This window comes from Patiria miniata, unplaced genomic scaffold (genome assembly GCF_015706575.1).
Source record: "Patiria miniata isolate m_02_andy unplaced genomic scaffold, ASM1570657v1 HiC_scaffold_4, whole genome shotgun sequence".
Lineage (NCBI taxonomy): Eukaryota > Metazoa > Echinodermata > Asteroidea > Valvatida > Asterinidae > Patiria > Patiria miniata.
This window is the reverse complement of record NW_024037071.1, coordinates 2,466,432-2,482,890: the sequence shown is the minus strand read 5'-3', so window position 1 is coordinate 2,482,890 and position 16,459 is coordinate 2,466,432. Positions and strand designations below refer to the sequence as shown.

The following is a 16,459-nucleotide window of genomic DNA, read 5'->3' as shown; positions in this document are numbered from 1 at the left end:
TAACCCCTTACATTTTTTTCCCAGAAAACGTCAAATTTTGCCCAATTTTGATAAAAATGCAAGGCTAACCCCTAACATTTTATATTTTCCAGAAAACGTCAAATTTTGCCCAATTTTGATAAAAATGCAAGGCTAACCCCTTACATAAGAAAGAATACAAAAGTGCTCTTTAGAGGCAGGTTTTACATGCTTTATATCTTTTTTATTTGTACAATTTTACAAAGCACTTACAGTTTTCTCTACATTACACCAATATTTACTGTTAAAACGGCTTGTAAATTAAGTCATACATGAAGATTTCCATGTTATTATCATACACGTTTTTTCTTTTACTATTAGGGTCATACGAACACAAATGATGTCAATAAAGCTGAGATTCATAGTGGTTTAAAATGACATGTAACTCAGCAAAGTACATTGTAAGTGGAAAGAAAGGGTACAGTCTATTTACTATGTAAATTTTGCACAATTTTGAGAAAAATACAAGGCTAACCCCTTACATTTTAGAATTTCCAAAACTAGGCAAAATTTCCCAAATTTTGATAAAAATGCAAGGCTAACCCCTTAGATTTTTTAATTTCTAGAAAATAGTCAAATTTTGCCCAAGTTTGAGAAAAATGCAAGGCTAACCCCTTACATTATTGAAAATCCAAAAAAGGTGGAAGTTTGCTGAATTTTGATAAATATGCAAGGTTAACCCTTTACATTTTTGAATTTCCAAAAATAGTTAACTTTTGCCCAATTTTGATAAAAATGCAAGGTTAACCCCTTACATATGTTAATTTCTAGAAAGTCATATTTTGCCCAATTTTGATAAAAATGCAAGGCTAACCCCTTACATTTTTATTATTTTCAGAAAACGGCAAATTTTGCCTTTTTTAGATAAAAATGCAAGGTTAACCCCTTACATTTTTATTTTCCAAAAATAGTCAAATTTTCCCCAATTTTGATAAAAATGCAAGGTTACCCCTTACACTTAGCAAATTTCCCTAGAAGGTGAACTATTGCCAAAGTTTGATTAAAATGTAAGGTTAACCCCTTACATTTTATTATTTCCAGAAAAAGGCAAATTTTGCCCTTTTTAGTTTAAGATGCAAGGCTAACCCCTTACATTTTTTATTTTCCTAGAAAGTCGTATTTTGCCCAATTTTGCCCAAAAATGCAAGGCTAACCCCTTACATTTTATTATTTCCAGAAAAAGGCAAATTTTGCCCTTTTTAGTTTACGATGCAAGGCTAACCCCTTACATTTTTTATTTTCCTAGAAAACATCAAATTTTGCCCAATTTGATAAAAATGCAAGGCTAACCCCTTACATTTTGTAAATTTCCAGAAAAAAAGTCAAATTTTGCCAAATTTTGATCAAAATGCAAGGGTTACCCCTTACATTTTATAATGTCTTACACTTAGCAAATTTCCCTAGAAGGTGAACTATTGCCAAAGTTTGATTAAAATGTAAGGTTAACCCCTTACATTTTTTAATTTCCAAAAAAGTCAAATTTTCCCAATTTTGAGAAGAATACAAGGTTAACCCCTTACATTTTTTTAATTTCCAGAAAAAGTCAATTTTGCCCAATTTTGATAAAAATGTAAGGCTAACCCCTTACATTTTCTAATTTAAAAAAAAAGTCAACTTTTGCCCAATTTCAATAAAAATGCATGGCTTACCCCTTACATTTTTGAATTTCCAAAAATAGTCCAATTTTGAACAATTTTGATAAAAATGCAAGGTTTTACACAAGTTACTTAGAAATTTCTTTGCTAGTAAGTAGTAACCCGTGCATAGAGCATTGAGGCACCTTATTAATCACGTTTTGCACCTCATGCAATGTTGTGAATATTCTTATTAAAAAACAGTAACTCCTTGTACATTTTCATTTAGTCTTGCCAACTGTGTAGGGTTGTAAAAAAAAAACGTTGATATTTAGAAAAAGAAGTGCACATGAAGGTAATGTGCACCTTCTGAACATTTTCTGTCTTCTTAAATAATTAGTATTAATTGGCCAAGTTGTGAACTTGGTTTGAGTGGTCATTCGTAAGCTACTGATAGTGAATTTTGTCTTTGTGTTGAATATTAGGTGCAGTATTTGTATTGTACCTGCCTTTATGAAATGAAATACTCTTAGCTTTGAAAAAGACTTCTCTTTTTTGGTCCAAACATTTGTTGTTCTCATGAAGCCTCCTCAACCAGATGTAGTTAAGGATCTTTAAATTGTGCCCCATTTTCCAAATATGAGACCAAACCAGGGCTAGTTTAAACAAAAAGACAATTGATTCTTTGAATAACGAGGGTTTGGCGAATCAACATTGTCATATTTGTCCGATGATATAGGATGTCACCAATTGAGTTGTGCCTAAGACCCTGCAGCTAGTAATGTACTGAACAATAGTCCATTTGTGTAGAAACACAAAGCGGTCAGTGTTTTAACAGTGCTGCTTTTCCAAAGTGTACAATAATATATTATTTGATGCTCTTATTTTTAGCATTAAATGTACATTTAAAAGAGGGAGCCGAACGTTGCATGTGATGCGACCTGGACAATCATTCACATGATGAAGAGTTATATATTTGAGACCTGCTCCCACAAAACCTGGACCAAGTTGACAAACATGGAGGTTCTCAGGAATTTGAAAAAAGCCAAAACCTAAAAAATAAAAATTTGTCAACTTTGTCCCGGTTTTGTGTGAGCATACAATACATGATGAGCAATTTCCAGTGCTGGATTTATGTTTTCTTATTTTTTTTTCAACAGTCGTATTTGTAAGACGCTCTGAATTCTTTTTGTCCTTTCCCTCTTCACCTAACTTTTTTTAAGAGTAGCCCTACATTTGTACCCGCAATTTAAACAGTAAGTCATACTAACGACAATGAAAGTACATATACAATAAAGTGCCTTTAAATTGAATTACATTTTCCTTTTTGTGTGAAGTGCTTTCCGAGACACCGGTTTACGTCTTGGGCTGCCTTCTGAGTTCGTCCCCCTTGATACTTTCAAAAAATTGGAAATTGTTGCATGCGCATTTTTTCCAGGCCACACATCATTTGAACAGTTGATGTTATTATAAGTCATGCGTGAAATATACATATATTCTTTGAGAAGATCTTGAATTAGAACCTAGTTTGATGTGGAGATACTCAACTACAGTCTCGGACTCTCCCTAAACTATCAACATTTACAACAATAAATAATGCAATCTTCAGAAACGAGCATTCATAACAATCGGCCATTCACCTTGGAAATGCTTAGGAATATTTACCCTTTTCGATATTCTGATATGAGATTAATAATAATAGTTTGTGTTAACACAACTAACCTGCTAAAACACAGCCTTTTGCTTTGTACAAGGTGATAAAAAAAGGAATTAAAATGTACAAAAACACAAACACAAAAACTATCAACACCCCTCTCCCCCCCCCCCAAAAAAAACCAATTAGTCTGCCACAGAGTGTGCAGTACATTTAATTGGTACTCGTTATTTCAACGGTATGACTACTCCATGTAAGGGATGCAACTTTGTAAAACATTTTTTTTTTTTTTACAAAAACAAAGTTTTGAGTCATTTGAATGGGAATTTAAGTCTGAAAATTGGGTGTGAACCTCCATCCCTTACGATTCCCTACCTTCTGTGTCACTACGTCTTCAATAACGTACCTTAGGCAACTGAATCACAACGCTAGTTTACATATATACAACAAATAGTTCCTTTACATTCTTCAACCAACTGCGAATACGGCAAAGAAGTATTTAGAATACAACAGGGTGCACAACAACAACTAAATTATATCAAATATAGACAGTTTTCTTTTCTCTCATACATACTAAATCTCTTTGTACAGAAGGTGTTGTGGTGTCCACGTGTTTAGAAGGGGATGTCTCTACCGCAACGTGTCGAAGAGTTGTTCCTTGAAGTCATTGTATGGGGGCAGAACTAGGGAGAGAAAAAAGTTACAAGAATTTGTTTAAAAGGAATATGATCAATACTCCCTTGAACAAAAGTCATTTACAAAAGTCATTTACGAAGTTCACCCTGTGTTTTTAGAGGTGAAACCACTTACTAAATGCTTAACTTTGTTTTTTTCAAAGACATTTGTAATATGTAGTACCTGTAGGCTTATATCTAAAGACTTGTACTTTTGGGAATTAGGAACAGGCCACGTTTATTTCAATTTAATATCGAAACTTCATTATACTAATTTTACAGTTGAACAAAGAAATTGACTAGAGTTGGGTTTGAACCTGCGGCCTCCGGGTTGCCGTTCCGGTGCTCTACCAACTGAGCTATCTAGCCCTATGTTGGTGGTTCCCCATTTTGTCAATGTCTTTGTTCAAGCGGCACTTGTCGGAAGCCAAAAATTACTTTACATTTTTTTTCCATTTGATGTCTTATTGTCAACCTCATAACTTGCTTGATGTTGTAAGTTAGTCATTTAAATGAAAATTATTTTTCAGGGTGCAACACTTTGCAGGTTTTTTGGTAAATTTTGATTGTATACATGTGCATTAGAAAATTCTGTACATGGCCCTTTGCACAATTCCCCTGGAACGAGGCCAGAACGGAGTCAATGATATTTAGGAGGCCATGTGGCCTTGTTGATTATGATGCATACTTGACGAAAACATCTTACGAATTCAGGAAACGCTGGCCTTTAGGGATCACAGAAATGCTAGGAATCACGGCTTTATATCAGTTAAATTCTCAGTCTGGATTCCTTGCATACTGACAATTTATACTTCGCCAGCCCAACATTTTTAAAACTTTTCCCACAGCACTTTGGGTTCAATTTGAATCAACATAAACATGAAAGGCAACTAATGATTTTCCTTTCTTTTCATGGGGGGGGGCCTTAGGGGAGGGGCTTGGGGGGCTGGGGGGGGGGCTTCTGCATGGCTCATGACTGAAAAGTTTAAAGCATCAACACACGAGGTACATCTACTGCAAGCTTACCATGTTGGCAATACCGCCCTCTTGTGGTAGCAGGGCAAAAACAACCCCCATGTTCACATTTTCCTCCGTGCATACAGATTCGTCTGCAAATTCCTGAAAAAAACAACCAAACAAACAGGGCACAATTAATTACGGTATCTAAACTTGACAAGGAAAGTTCTTCACATAAAAATAACTTAACTGCAAACCCTTTGCAGCCACTAAAGTAAGACGATACATAGTCAACTGAAGAGCTGAAATTCTGTCGTAAAAGAAAAGCTAATTTCGAAGTTTATTTTTGAAGTTAATTAAAGCGCCAAAGTTAATTTCGAAGTTTATTTTTGAAGTTAATTAAAGCGCCAAACCAATGTCAAAATCCAGGAGATCCAAGAATTTGGAAACAGATCTAACCAGCAAAACTTCTTTGAATTAATTTACAATCTCAGTATCCCCACCCCTTAAAAAAGACCAGAAATATTCTTGAAAAGCTTTTTGTTGCTTATGTAGGACACAATTTCAGTTTCACTGGCAAAAATAACCCTCGCCGAAGATGAGTCACAGATTACGGAACAAAACCCTCCTCAGTTTCGGGTTACGGCGACAGACGTCATCCCTGACCCTCCTTCCTTGCAGTCCAGACCCCGCCCCTATCAATGACGGGCACCTAGACTCCCCGGGGATACAATCTGGTAACCAAACCACAACCAGGGCATAGCACCAGCTGTTAGGCACCCCTCTAACACAACACTAACTCCAACACTGAAACTTTCTTGGGAAAATTCAACCGGAATGCGATTTGGGACATTTCGGGATCTCCCGTCTAGACGTGCCATAAAACAGGATATATTACTTAGCAAGACAAATATAACTGCCATTTTTTTGCACAATATTTACAGCGCTTGGGGAATACCCGGCATGTATCTCGATGTGATACATTTGTCTGCCCAAATGCCGTTCAGCTGTCTTTTATCATCACAGCTGTTCTGCTGCGACCGTTCTTGGATAAAGAGTATCTAAAGAATTCACACTTCTTAAAAGATTAGCGGCCAAGCTGCTTCCCATAAAAACTGCTAAGCGTAATATTTGTAAGCCAAATAATTTGCTTACCAACTGGTAATAAATTTGCAAACCCAATCAGCTTAGAAGTGCCATGAAATTGCATCCAGGACAATTCAGCTAAGCAACAACGCTTAGCAAAGGGAGCACATAATCAAACGGTCCTTGACTTTTGTCCTAGTAACAAAGAATCAAGGAATATCAGAGATGCCACCAATATATCAATAAAAAGCCTGAATCACTACTAAAAAACCTGAAACTACCCTTACCCCCTTTCAAAATTGTGTTTTCTGCATGTTTCAGACCAAAGCCAGCACTTTTAATTTTGTCACATTTTTGGAAAAAAAACCACTGAATTCAGGTTAAAACCTGAAAAGTGGCATCTCTGATTAGGATGGACGATCAATTTCTTGAGAAGCTGAAAATTTTCTTCTTTTTTTTTTCCATCCCCAGTCTTACTAAGCCTGGTTTACACTTCATGGTAATTTTCAACTGAAATGAATGTAAGCCAGTTCAGAATTCCAACTGCGCATGTGGGAATCAAGATTTGACGATTTTCCTTTCGGGCTAAACAACTCGCTGAATGCGTGCACAATCATGGCGGGTACCAGCAAAAGTTCAAGAAATTGTCTTGTTCTGAAGTAAGCACAAAGTATCCAAATGTTTGGACAGCGAAGTGTTTCTTCGTGTTTTGTGTGCCCCAACTTTTGGGAAAACTAAAGTTTCCATCATCATTTTGATTGTGTGAAATATTGCAGAACGCAGAATCAGAGCACGCACCCAGGTGCAGATCCAGAGGGTGGGGGAGGGTTGAAACACCCCCCACCCCCCCCCCCCCCCCCCCCTGCTCTGACACCCCCCAAAAAATTATATCAATTATAGTAATAATAATTACCAATAAGTTCGCCTGTCTGCAACAATCAGACATAAAAAACTCTGACGGGCCTGAAACCCCCCCCCCCCTCAAAAATTTCTGATCCATTCCTGGTACCCCCTAGATTTGTGTGCATTTACCTGCCACATTTATCCCAAACTAGACAACATTGAATCTTATTATGCATACATGTATGTGCAGTTAGAATATCGATTTGGTCTATATCCTAAGGTTAACGAAGAACCACAAAAATGCAACTATCATTGTTGAAATTCAACTTCCTTCCACACTTGATGTGAATGATGAATCAACCCTACGACTTCAAAGTCCAAGGCTACCCACCTGTGAACCTTGATTTGCTCTTTCCCATGAGCCGGCTGGAGGATCCGCACAGGCCGTCCTCGCTGAACTTGAGACAACTACAGACCCCTGGCCTGATGCACACGCTGCCCACAGCACACGATGGCTCACACATGGCTGTGTAGGTAGAAGAAGAAAACAAATATCAGTGAATGTTCATTAAAAAGTATTTGAATCTAAAATTATTAGAGTGATTTTCGCTCTAAATCATCTAGTCCCCAGATTCACTGTTTGGAAATGTGATAGGTGCACTTCTTGGTGTTGCAGCAGTGAAGTATTTCTAAAAGCTGGGGGGACACACTTATTGTACAAAAAGTTGGGAGATGTCTGAAAGACTTAATTTTCAAATAATTGGGAAGCCCCTATTTTAGTAACTTCTGATACAAGATAGTGAGAATGCACAAAGCCCTTTCTATAACAAAGTTTTGTTGATGCTTACTGGAACATGTGAGACTTTATTTTAATCAGCAATCTTTAACGATATATACCTTCACTTTACATGTCCAACCTGAAAAAACCTGAAATATAATTTGTACTTGGTTGACTATGGATACTTACGGATTTTACAGAGGGCGCCCTTGTAGCCTCGTGGGCACCGGCATCTTCCGCCGCCGATGCAAATGCCGCCGTTCTCGCACTTATCACGGCAGAAAGGCTCACCTGAAATGGAAGGATTCATTTAAGGGTTACATAATGACAGAGCTGCTTGCCTCTGACGACTTTTGTTTTGCTTCTGTCGTTAGAAGAGACAAGCAAAGCAGTGGCGGCTGGTACCCATCTTTCAAATGGGGTCGCTCTTCAAAACTGACCATTATTATGCATGCTGGGAAATATATGCCAATTTTCACGCCGCATTGTAATGGTTTTTGAGCTTGTTTTTTGTTTTGTTTTTTGGGGTTCACGTCAGAACTCTATAACCATTTATGGAAACATAAATAGTTACTGAGACAATATCGTTAAAAACAAATCTGCCATGGGGGTGCCCCCCCCCCCCCTCTCTGGTTCCATTGCAAACAAGATGCGGACTAACTAAATATGGTAAATTGGGGGCACTTTTTGAAAAAGCCAGTTTTTCCAATGCTGGTCAGCCGACCAGCGTTGGAAATTGATACAAAGTTATCACTTTTCTTGAAAATGACAGCACACAAAGTGCCATGATTTCACAGGGTGCTTTAGACTGTCATTCACTACCAGTCCAGTAAGGTATTTCAAAATGATTTGGTAGTTTTGTTTTTTAATGTTTGCAAATGCTGTATATTCCCTTTAAGATGGACCTGGACTAAACGTGCAGGAGATTTACCTGCATGTAGTGATATGGTCCACTGGGGACACTATCTTGGGTGCAGTGCACCGTGAAATAAACCATGGGTTAATGGAGCTTAAACGGTCGGTCAAAAAATGGTCAAAAGTACGATGACAAGTAGGGGATCAGAAAACTGTCGCATCACTCGTCACATAACTTTGACCGCTTCCTTCCCTCAAACTGACCGTCCAAAATGTCAATGACAGCCGGGACAAATGTGGGGATATTGCTTGGCCAGTATCTTTCCGTTTTGGCCTGAAGGGAGAAAATAGACAGAAATGATGGAACTTCCCTTTTGAAAGGGCAGACCCATCACTTCTCTTCACTTTCGCATTCAACTTGGAAGGCACAATAGAACTTTTAAATGTCTTTTGACAGTTGACAATTTTGATAATTATTATTGTAAGCAGCTTAGGTTGAGTCAGATTGGGAAGTTCTGTGGTGAAATCGTCTTACAAACTATAGGCTGAAAATCGCAAGAAAAGCTCCTTACAATATAGTTAGAAGCTATTAGCTATGGACATATGGTACTTATTAAAATCCACCACTCTCACAATCTACGTACTCCGTGCAACGTGTACCCCCAAAATATTGATCAGGGGAGGGGGGAAGGGGGGGAAGGGGGGGGGGGGGCATAAACCTTGTGTAGCAGCCAGCTTAGAGGGCAATGCCTTTGTTTTGCTAAGATATGCACGAGTGAACCTTTGGTGCATTCAGTTACAAAAGATGCCCTCTAAAATGGCGGCTAGTCTACGCATAAGGTCTATGATGGCTTGTCACCCCACATCCCCTAAATCCACCCTTGCTCTCTATCAGGGCTTCGTGAAGCCTCTCCATTGTACCCACCTTTGTCCCTGTTTTCTGACACCAACCGACAGCACACGACGCCCGATACCAGCCCTGACTGGTATGTGCAGCTGGGCCCGCCTTGTTTCCGCTTGCCATAGAAGACGTCGATGCGCCCTTCTCCCAGACAAGAGGGATGCCTCTTTCGTCGCTTGGAGCAGTGGCGGCCGATACCGGCCATGTTGTCTGCGTGCGTCTTCCCTGTGCAACTGCAGCAAAACAAAATCATTGGGGGAGGGAGGGGGGAAGGGAAAGAAAGGCAAGTTCGTAAGTGTCATTATGTTGCCCAGTTTATTTTCCATAAGAATTACATTTTGTATTTGTCATAAAGTCCAGTCCAACTTCAATAACAAAGGGAAACACATCAATTTAGAAGAATCCTCCAGTTGTGTCGTCTCAATACACAGACCAATCCGGGCACGCTGTCAATTCCATCACGAAGGCCCCCTTCAATGGCGAAAGCATTGTGCTAGCTATTGTCCAGATATTCCGTCAAAGGGCAGGGGGCCTTGTGAGTGTACAGTGATCATGAGCCCGATTTGTCTATGTGCTTACAATTTTGCAAAGTGGACGATGCATTCTTGGAGGTCATTTTGTGACCACCTGCGGAAGTGGACATTACCCATCACAAATCGTCTACAAGTATTTGTAGAGTATCTATGATAATATCGATCTTGCTACAGGTATGGTTGGTTCTTGGTGGGTTCTTGGTTGGTTCTTCTCCTAAATACTCCACGTGGGAGTTTATACAGGAGGCCAGAAACACCGGGGCAAAGCCCTTCTCTTAGCGATAAGTGTTAACTGGGTTCGTTTACGTGCATTTATGCAACACACAGGACCTACGGCTTAACGTCCCATCCGAAGGACGAAGCAATAATGGTTAAGTGCCTTGCTTAAGAGCGCAAGTGTCTGCCGGCGGGCTCGAACCCACGTCACTGTTGCCTCTGAAACACCAGAACATGAGTCCGGTGCTCTTAACCGCTAGGCCATGACACGCCATGTATGTAGTCGATCTGAAATATTTTCAGTTTGTAGTTTAATGTATGTGGTTAATCCTCGCAAGCTATTGCACAGCCTCATCATTTAACACCAGCCAATCAGAATTTACAAGTTCTCTCAAGTCATTCACGAGTTATCTATTGTAAATAAGTGACGAGCTATTCAAATGAAGTGTGACAAATCAGGCATTCCCTTGTCATTGTTCATCTCCTGTTGCTTGCCGACTTAATAATTTGGCATCAACCTTTCGACCCATTAAACTTCCAAAGGTTTTCACATAAGGCGGGATCACACTTCACACGCTCATTTCAGTGCAAAGCGGTTGGTACAAAGTGAAATTGCTAGGGTAAAAGGCAAACGTCACAATGAATCTTTATTTTTTGACATCAAGAAATTCACTTTGGTTTTCAATGAAGTACAAGTGACATAACACCATCTGTAGCATTTCAAATCAATGTGGCCTGATATCACATGATGTATAAAAAGGAAATCCTTCAGATTATCCGAAATACATTTAAAAGACAGGTTTACCAAAAACATACCCGTGTCTCAATTTGAGTTTTCACAAAAATTGTAACAATTATGAGTTTCACATGATGTATAAAAAGGAAATCCTTCAGATTATCCGAAATACATTTAAAAGTCGGGTAAACCAAAAACATGCCACGCGTCTGAATTTGACTTTCACAAAAAATAGTAACAATTATTGAGTTTTGTGTGATATAATTTCATTCACTGGATACAAACCCATGATCAGTATGACTAAAGACTGAGTGCAAATTGGATGGAGGGACTGTTCATGGACAGTATTTCACTGTGCATGTAATTACACACGATGTAGCATCGTAATCAAGATCAACGACTACAGTCAAATTACAAGGTCTGACTACAGGTCTTTGAATACAGGTCACGTACAAACTAAAAAAAACTTCAACGGTTTGGTTGACGCCCAAGTTCATTTTGCAAGAACTGACTGTTACTTGGGCCTCCGTGCATTCCCCCCTTCCAGTGACATTCACAGCCACGGTTCCTTTTTATACGAGCAGCTATAATGGAACACGGCAGCACACAAGACGGAAGCCCTTCCTAGCTTCCCCGTGCTCCTGGGACCTCACGGGTTATTAAGTTGATTTCCTGGGGAACTGACACAGGTTACCCCTAAAAAGTTGCAAGAAGGCGCCCTGAGGGTCTATGGATATACCCACAGGACCCATTGGGCTTAAACCAGGGAGAATTACCGCCTTCGGTCTGGGTCTTAAATAAAAATGCCCTGAGGTCTTTTGTGTGTTTTTCCTGTGATTAATATCAGTTTTCACACTGGAGGGTCAGATATCACTGAGTATTTATCTTTTGTTTAGGAGGTTTTTTTATCATGGGAAGTCGGTGGCTCAACATCCTTCTTGGAACAAATAAGCATTCAGCCGATTGACTGCTGAGCTGTTGCAACCAGTTCATGGCCAATGATATAAATATTAAGTTTTTAGTTACAAAAGTTCTTGAGGATTTGGTCTGCAGAAAGTCTAATGAATAAGAGGCACGAGTACTTCTGTACTTACATCTCAAGGAAAAAAACTATCAAAATGGTGGGTACATGTAGATAGGATTTGGAAGTTTTCATCAAAAGACCAGTATTTCAATTACATGATAAACTTCTTGAGGTTTAGGGTTGTGGTGAATATACTGACTATTCGGATACAAAAATATCCCCAAAGCAATTTTTCCAGGTCAAATGTTCGAAAGAAAAGTGTGAGCGGTCTGGAGAAGATGATGAAAAGCATCCATAATGTTGTTTTAGTAAGTTGCGTAGTTTTGTTGTTTGTCGAATGCCACGTTTTTAGAACTTCCGTGAGGAATATCAGCTCCAAATTACTTCTTTAAAATATTTTAAACAATGGCCAATCAGATACCTCAAAAATATATCAATATGTACGCGATGTTCTCAATATCATTTTAATAATCTCACTGTCAATTTTCGACAGGCACAGATGCGTGCAAATCCAGATCGGTAACTGGCACAGACAGTTTAGGCTGGGGCAGTTAAACTTGATCAACGTGTTTTGGATATTCGCATCGTCAATCAAATCCAAGCTAGAATAATCGGATACATAATTAGTTGAAAATGCACAGCATTACCAGCAGTTTTGGTTTGCATAAAGTCATGATCAGAGGCACATATAACACTTTCAAGATGATCCCCAAACAAGCCCAAGTTGCTAAAGATGAACAATCAGTATATGAGAAGTTGTTTCCAAAACGCGATCAATGCCATTTTGTAACCTTTAAATTAGAATCCCACCCTCTCCTGGCTAGCCAAAGTCATTTCGACGGCTGTTATACAGTTAAACACAATTTAAGAATACAGTAAAGCGAAACATGAAGTTTAGAAACAGCTGAACATTATACTTTTTATTCTTAAAGTATCATAACCGTGCCAATTTTCAACTTTTTCAAATGGCTATAATAAACTCTTCATGTATATGCTTTGCACAATATCACAACACAAGCCCAAGTTGCTAAAATGAACGCCATATAACTTATCAGGTTTATCATACATTTGCACTTGGTTTGACTGAAAATAAGTTGCTGACAGTCCTTACAGCAATGTTACCCACTGCAGACTCTCAAATCTTGCAGACTCTCAAATCTTGCAGTCTCATATACTTTCCCTGACATTTTTTTTTTAGCCCTGCTCTGCTCTTAATCTCAATTTCCCTTGTTCTTGGGCTGCGCTCGGGGTCAAAAGAATTTTGTAGACAAATATCCCGGCACTAACATTTAACTTTCAGGCCCCGTTTAGAACTCGCCTCGGGCCCTGTGGTTTTTATTATTAAGCCGATGATGTAGGGGATAAGCAGTGCGCAAAAACACACACACAAAAAACCCTGCCCGATCTGGCTCCGGCAAATCATGCCCAGACTTTGGTCTGGCTAGATCTGGTTCCTGACTCCTATACTCTAGAGATATTAGGCTGTTGGTAACACACCCAGGTGTGGTCCATTGTACACTGATGTGTCACGTACGTATGTAGGCACGTTAGTGCCTTATAGAAACATCTCCTCAAATCTCTAGACTTCATAGGGAAATTATTAGGTTATAGTGGTTCCGTATTGCTAGAATTACGTACGTACAAGTAGGACGATAGATTGTAGAATACAGGCTTCTTGAGTAAGCTTGCTGGCAGCAACATTAGGAAAATTTCTATAAGGTGTAGTGAAAAGAGCATCATGCTTCACAGTGTTCCTTAGGGCCCTCTCACTGACCCACATGACCCGGCCTACATCCGGGTACCGGAAAGTCAGCGTCGCCATTGTAGTAGGCAAAGATCGTATAGCGCCACATGCATATACATGTAGTAAAGGCAAGCATTCAAAACATGTGATGGATGGCAAAATATGTGGGAAAAAGGCAGAGCCAACACCCAGTGCTGGGTTGGCTATGGGTCGATTATGACAACCGTACACAGCAGAGGTAATGACCATTTTGCCATTAGATAAAAAAGTTGCGGTTAGTTTACGTGAAAATACAGTAAGCCTTACTGTCTAGTTTGCAAGACATGACGTGGTTGCTAACCAAACACCTGCCTACAGCAATGGTGGCCAATCACAAGGAAACCAGATGGTCACATGGTATTTTAACGTCAAAGGATTGGATTCTATATAGTTTCTGTTGAAAATTGGCCAAGTACACTCTGTTAAAGACGTGCGCACTTAATCATGTCTTACATGTATACTTCGCGGATGTTATGAGGAGTTTTGTGGTCGAGAACTTTTCCAACTTCTCGGGTTTACTGAAATGTAAAATGGCGCAAGCATGATCTATGCTGACTGGGTAGATGTACTGAGTAGGAAAGTGAGAAGGAAACGCAAGAAATGTACGCAGCACCTGAGCGTTTTCAGCATATTTTTTTGTACAAACACGGTACAAAGTTCCTTGACCATAATCAAAAACATGCGTGCTCAGACCACACGATCTTGTTTCTCTGAATTTCTTCTGTACCCCTGCGGTAAAACTGTCGGACTCAATTCAACAGTGGTTGCGGGTGACAAAAATATATCCTCTAGACTATAATTCCATCAGTTAGCCCATTGAATTCTAATTTTGAATTTTATTAGAGAATGTTTTAGGTCCAGTCTGGACATCTTGAGGGATCAAAACTTCTGATGGCTGTTGCAAAGGTCTTGACACAAATGTCACCACCCCTAATTCAAATGTTTCTTGGATTAATGTGAGAACAACTTCGAAGGAAACCCAACGTAGACAGGGAAATGAACGTAGGGGAAATGTAATTGGTGGGTTTGATGGAGCTCCTGGTGGGGCCAACTTATGACAGGCACAGTTCCATTGCGTAAATAGCGAGGGAACCAGTGACGTAATCACTCAACGGGGTGGGAATAAATAGAGCACGGCAAGGCTTTTGACGAGAGTGATGAAGAAATGTGAGGTTCCCACAAACTTACAAGGGGAAATGTTGGGATAGGACCTTTGGGAATACAGCAACAGGCAGGTAACAGGGAGGGGGTTGATGATGGAGAAGGGGTAAAGGGTAGGGTCAGTTCAACTGGCTAGCCAATTCAACAGGTACTTTTAATGGAAATATATTTTTAGATTTAGTGGGTGCATTCAATTACTACAGCTGAGGACCTCGATGTGTACTGTACAATGGTAAATCAAGGTCCTCAGTTGTAGTTGGGAAATTGCAGCGTTATGAAAGGGGGTGTAATGTACGTGACAGAGACAATTAACTGTGATATCTAATTAATGATTCAGAGAAATGATCCAAAACTCCTCGTCTGTAATCTCCTTGACCATTACTAGTTGATAGTGGAACATGCATGAAATTTGAAAACTACTTTTTCAGATTTATTCACTGAACTCTTTAAACACTCTGCCACATGCATTATATAAAAGCTGTAAAATTGCCCAGTTATTAAATGCACCCACCAGAACTCACTCGACTTAATTATGAAGACCTTAACCAACTCCATTTTCTCTTTAAAAAAATTGTGTAGGCCTACACGACACACTGAGTTTAGACTTAAGAAAAGCTTTTCACAACAAAATCACAGGTTGAAACCATGGCAGTCAAACAATCTGAAGTTTGACCGTTCACAGACTAAGACAACCATGGTAAGGTAATTTCTACCTGGAAAATCTAGTCCTATGACAACTAATTGCTCTTTTGACAACTACGGAATTATATGCTTCAACTTGATGGAATTAAAGTTAAACAGAGTAAACAATTTATGTGGCACTTGTAAATGTGTACCATCTTCTCTCCTCCAGCGGGTGCCAATTTGAACAAATCTGTTGGCTCACTGGATCAGCAAACTATTTCCACCCTGCACAATCTCTGGACTGGAATGTACTCAGCAATCAACCAATTTCCTTCTATTCCCTTACTTCTAAAAGGGCCGTTACAGTAACAATCCCTTGACAAGTTTCTAGGCTCCGACTTTCCTTCTCTTGTCCCCCACTCCAACCCCAACTCTCAAATCAACACTACCACCTGCTGTATCATGACCATAGTACCTTCAAATTTCAACACTCTTTTAAAATCCAGAATATTTCCAGATTTGGTTTTCAAATTCAGGGCTGGATTTTACGACATCTCCACTGATGAAGACAAGAAATTCATGACACCTGTTAACAATTTCACCACGTGAAAGGAGTTATGATGTCTTGACATTTGAATCAGCTCCAGGTGTGTCCGTGGCACTATCTCTCACAAACACTGGTCTTTCCCATGAATTTAGGGTGAGAAAAAACCCGAACAATGGGCATGGGGGGGGGGGGGAACGGCCCCCCCCCCAAAAAAAAAATGGGTTGAATGTTGATTTTGGGGTTTTTACCTGGGTAGAGCCTCTCGACCCTTTTCCCAGGGTTTAATGTTACTCGTGCAGCATTAACATTTTAGCAGTTTCATTTTTTAATGTTCCAACATTTTTCATTAGATTTTGTACTGTGTTGCTCTATTGGGTTTCCAACTGAGTGTATATGCTGCTACCTGTTTGATATACAATCAAATGAAAGAAGGATGTTGAGCCACCAGCTTCCCATGATAAAAAAAATGAAATTACAGCCAAAACGAGGTTAACA

General features: G+C 39.4%; 1 protein-coding gene across 1 annotated transcript in view; it reads right to left on the bottom strand.

Annotated features, from left to right (window-relative positions):
* Positions 1–2,798: 2,798 nt before the first annotated feature.
* LOC119739807 overlaps positions 2,799–16,459 on the bottom strand; it is a 44,665-nt gene continuing 31,004 nt past the window's right edge. Inside the window, exons 7-11 of the mRNA XM_038214891.1 lie at positions 9,365–9,573; positions 7,774–7,875; positions 7,198–7,332; positions 4,947–5,039; positions 2,799–3,929 (exon numbers count right to left, since the gene is read on the bottom strand). Of these exons, the coding sequence (XP_038070819.1) occupies positions 3,877–3,929; positions 4,947–5,039; positions 7,198–7,332; positions 7,774–7,875; positions 9,365–9,573 (592 nt within the window). The 3' untranslated portion in view covers positions 2,799–3,876. The remainder of the gene's footprint in view (positions 3,930–4,946; positions 5,040–7,197; positions 7,333–7,773; positions 7,876–9,364; positions 9,574–16,459) is intronic.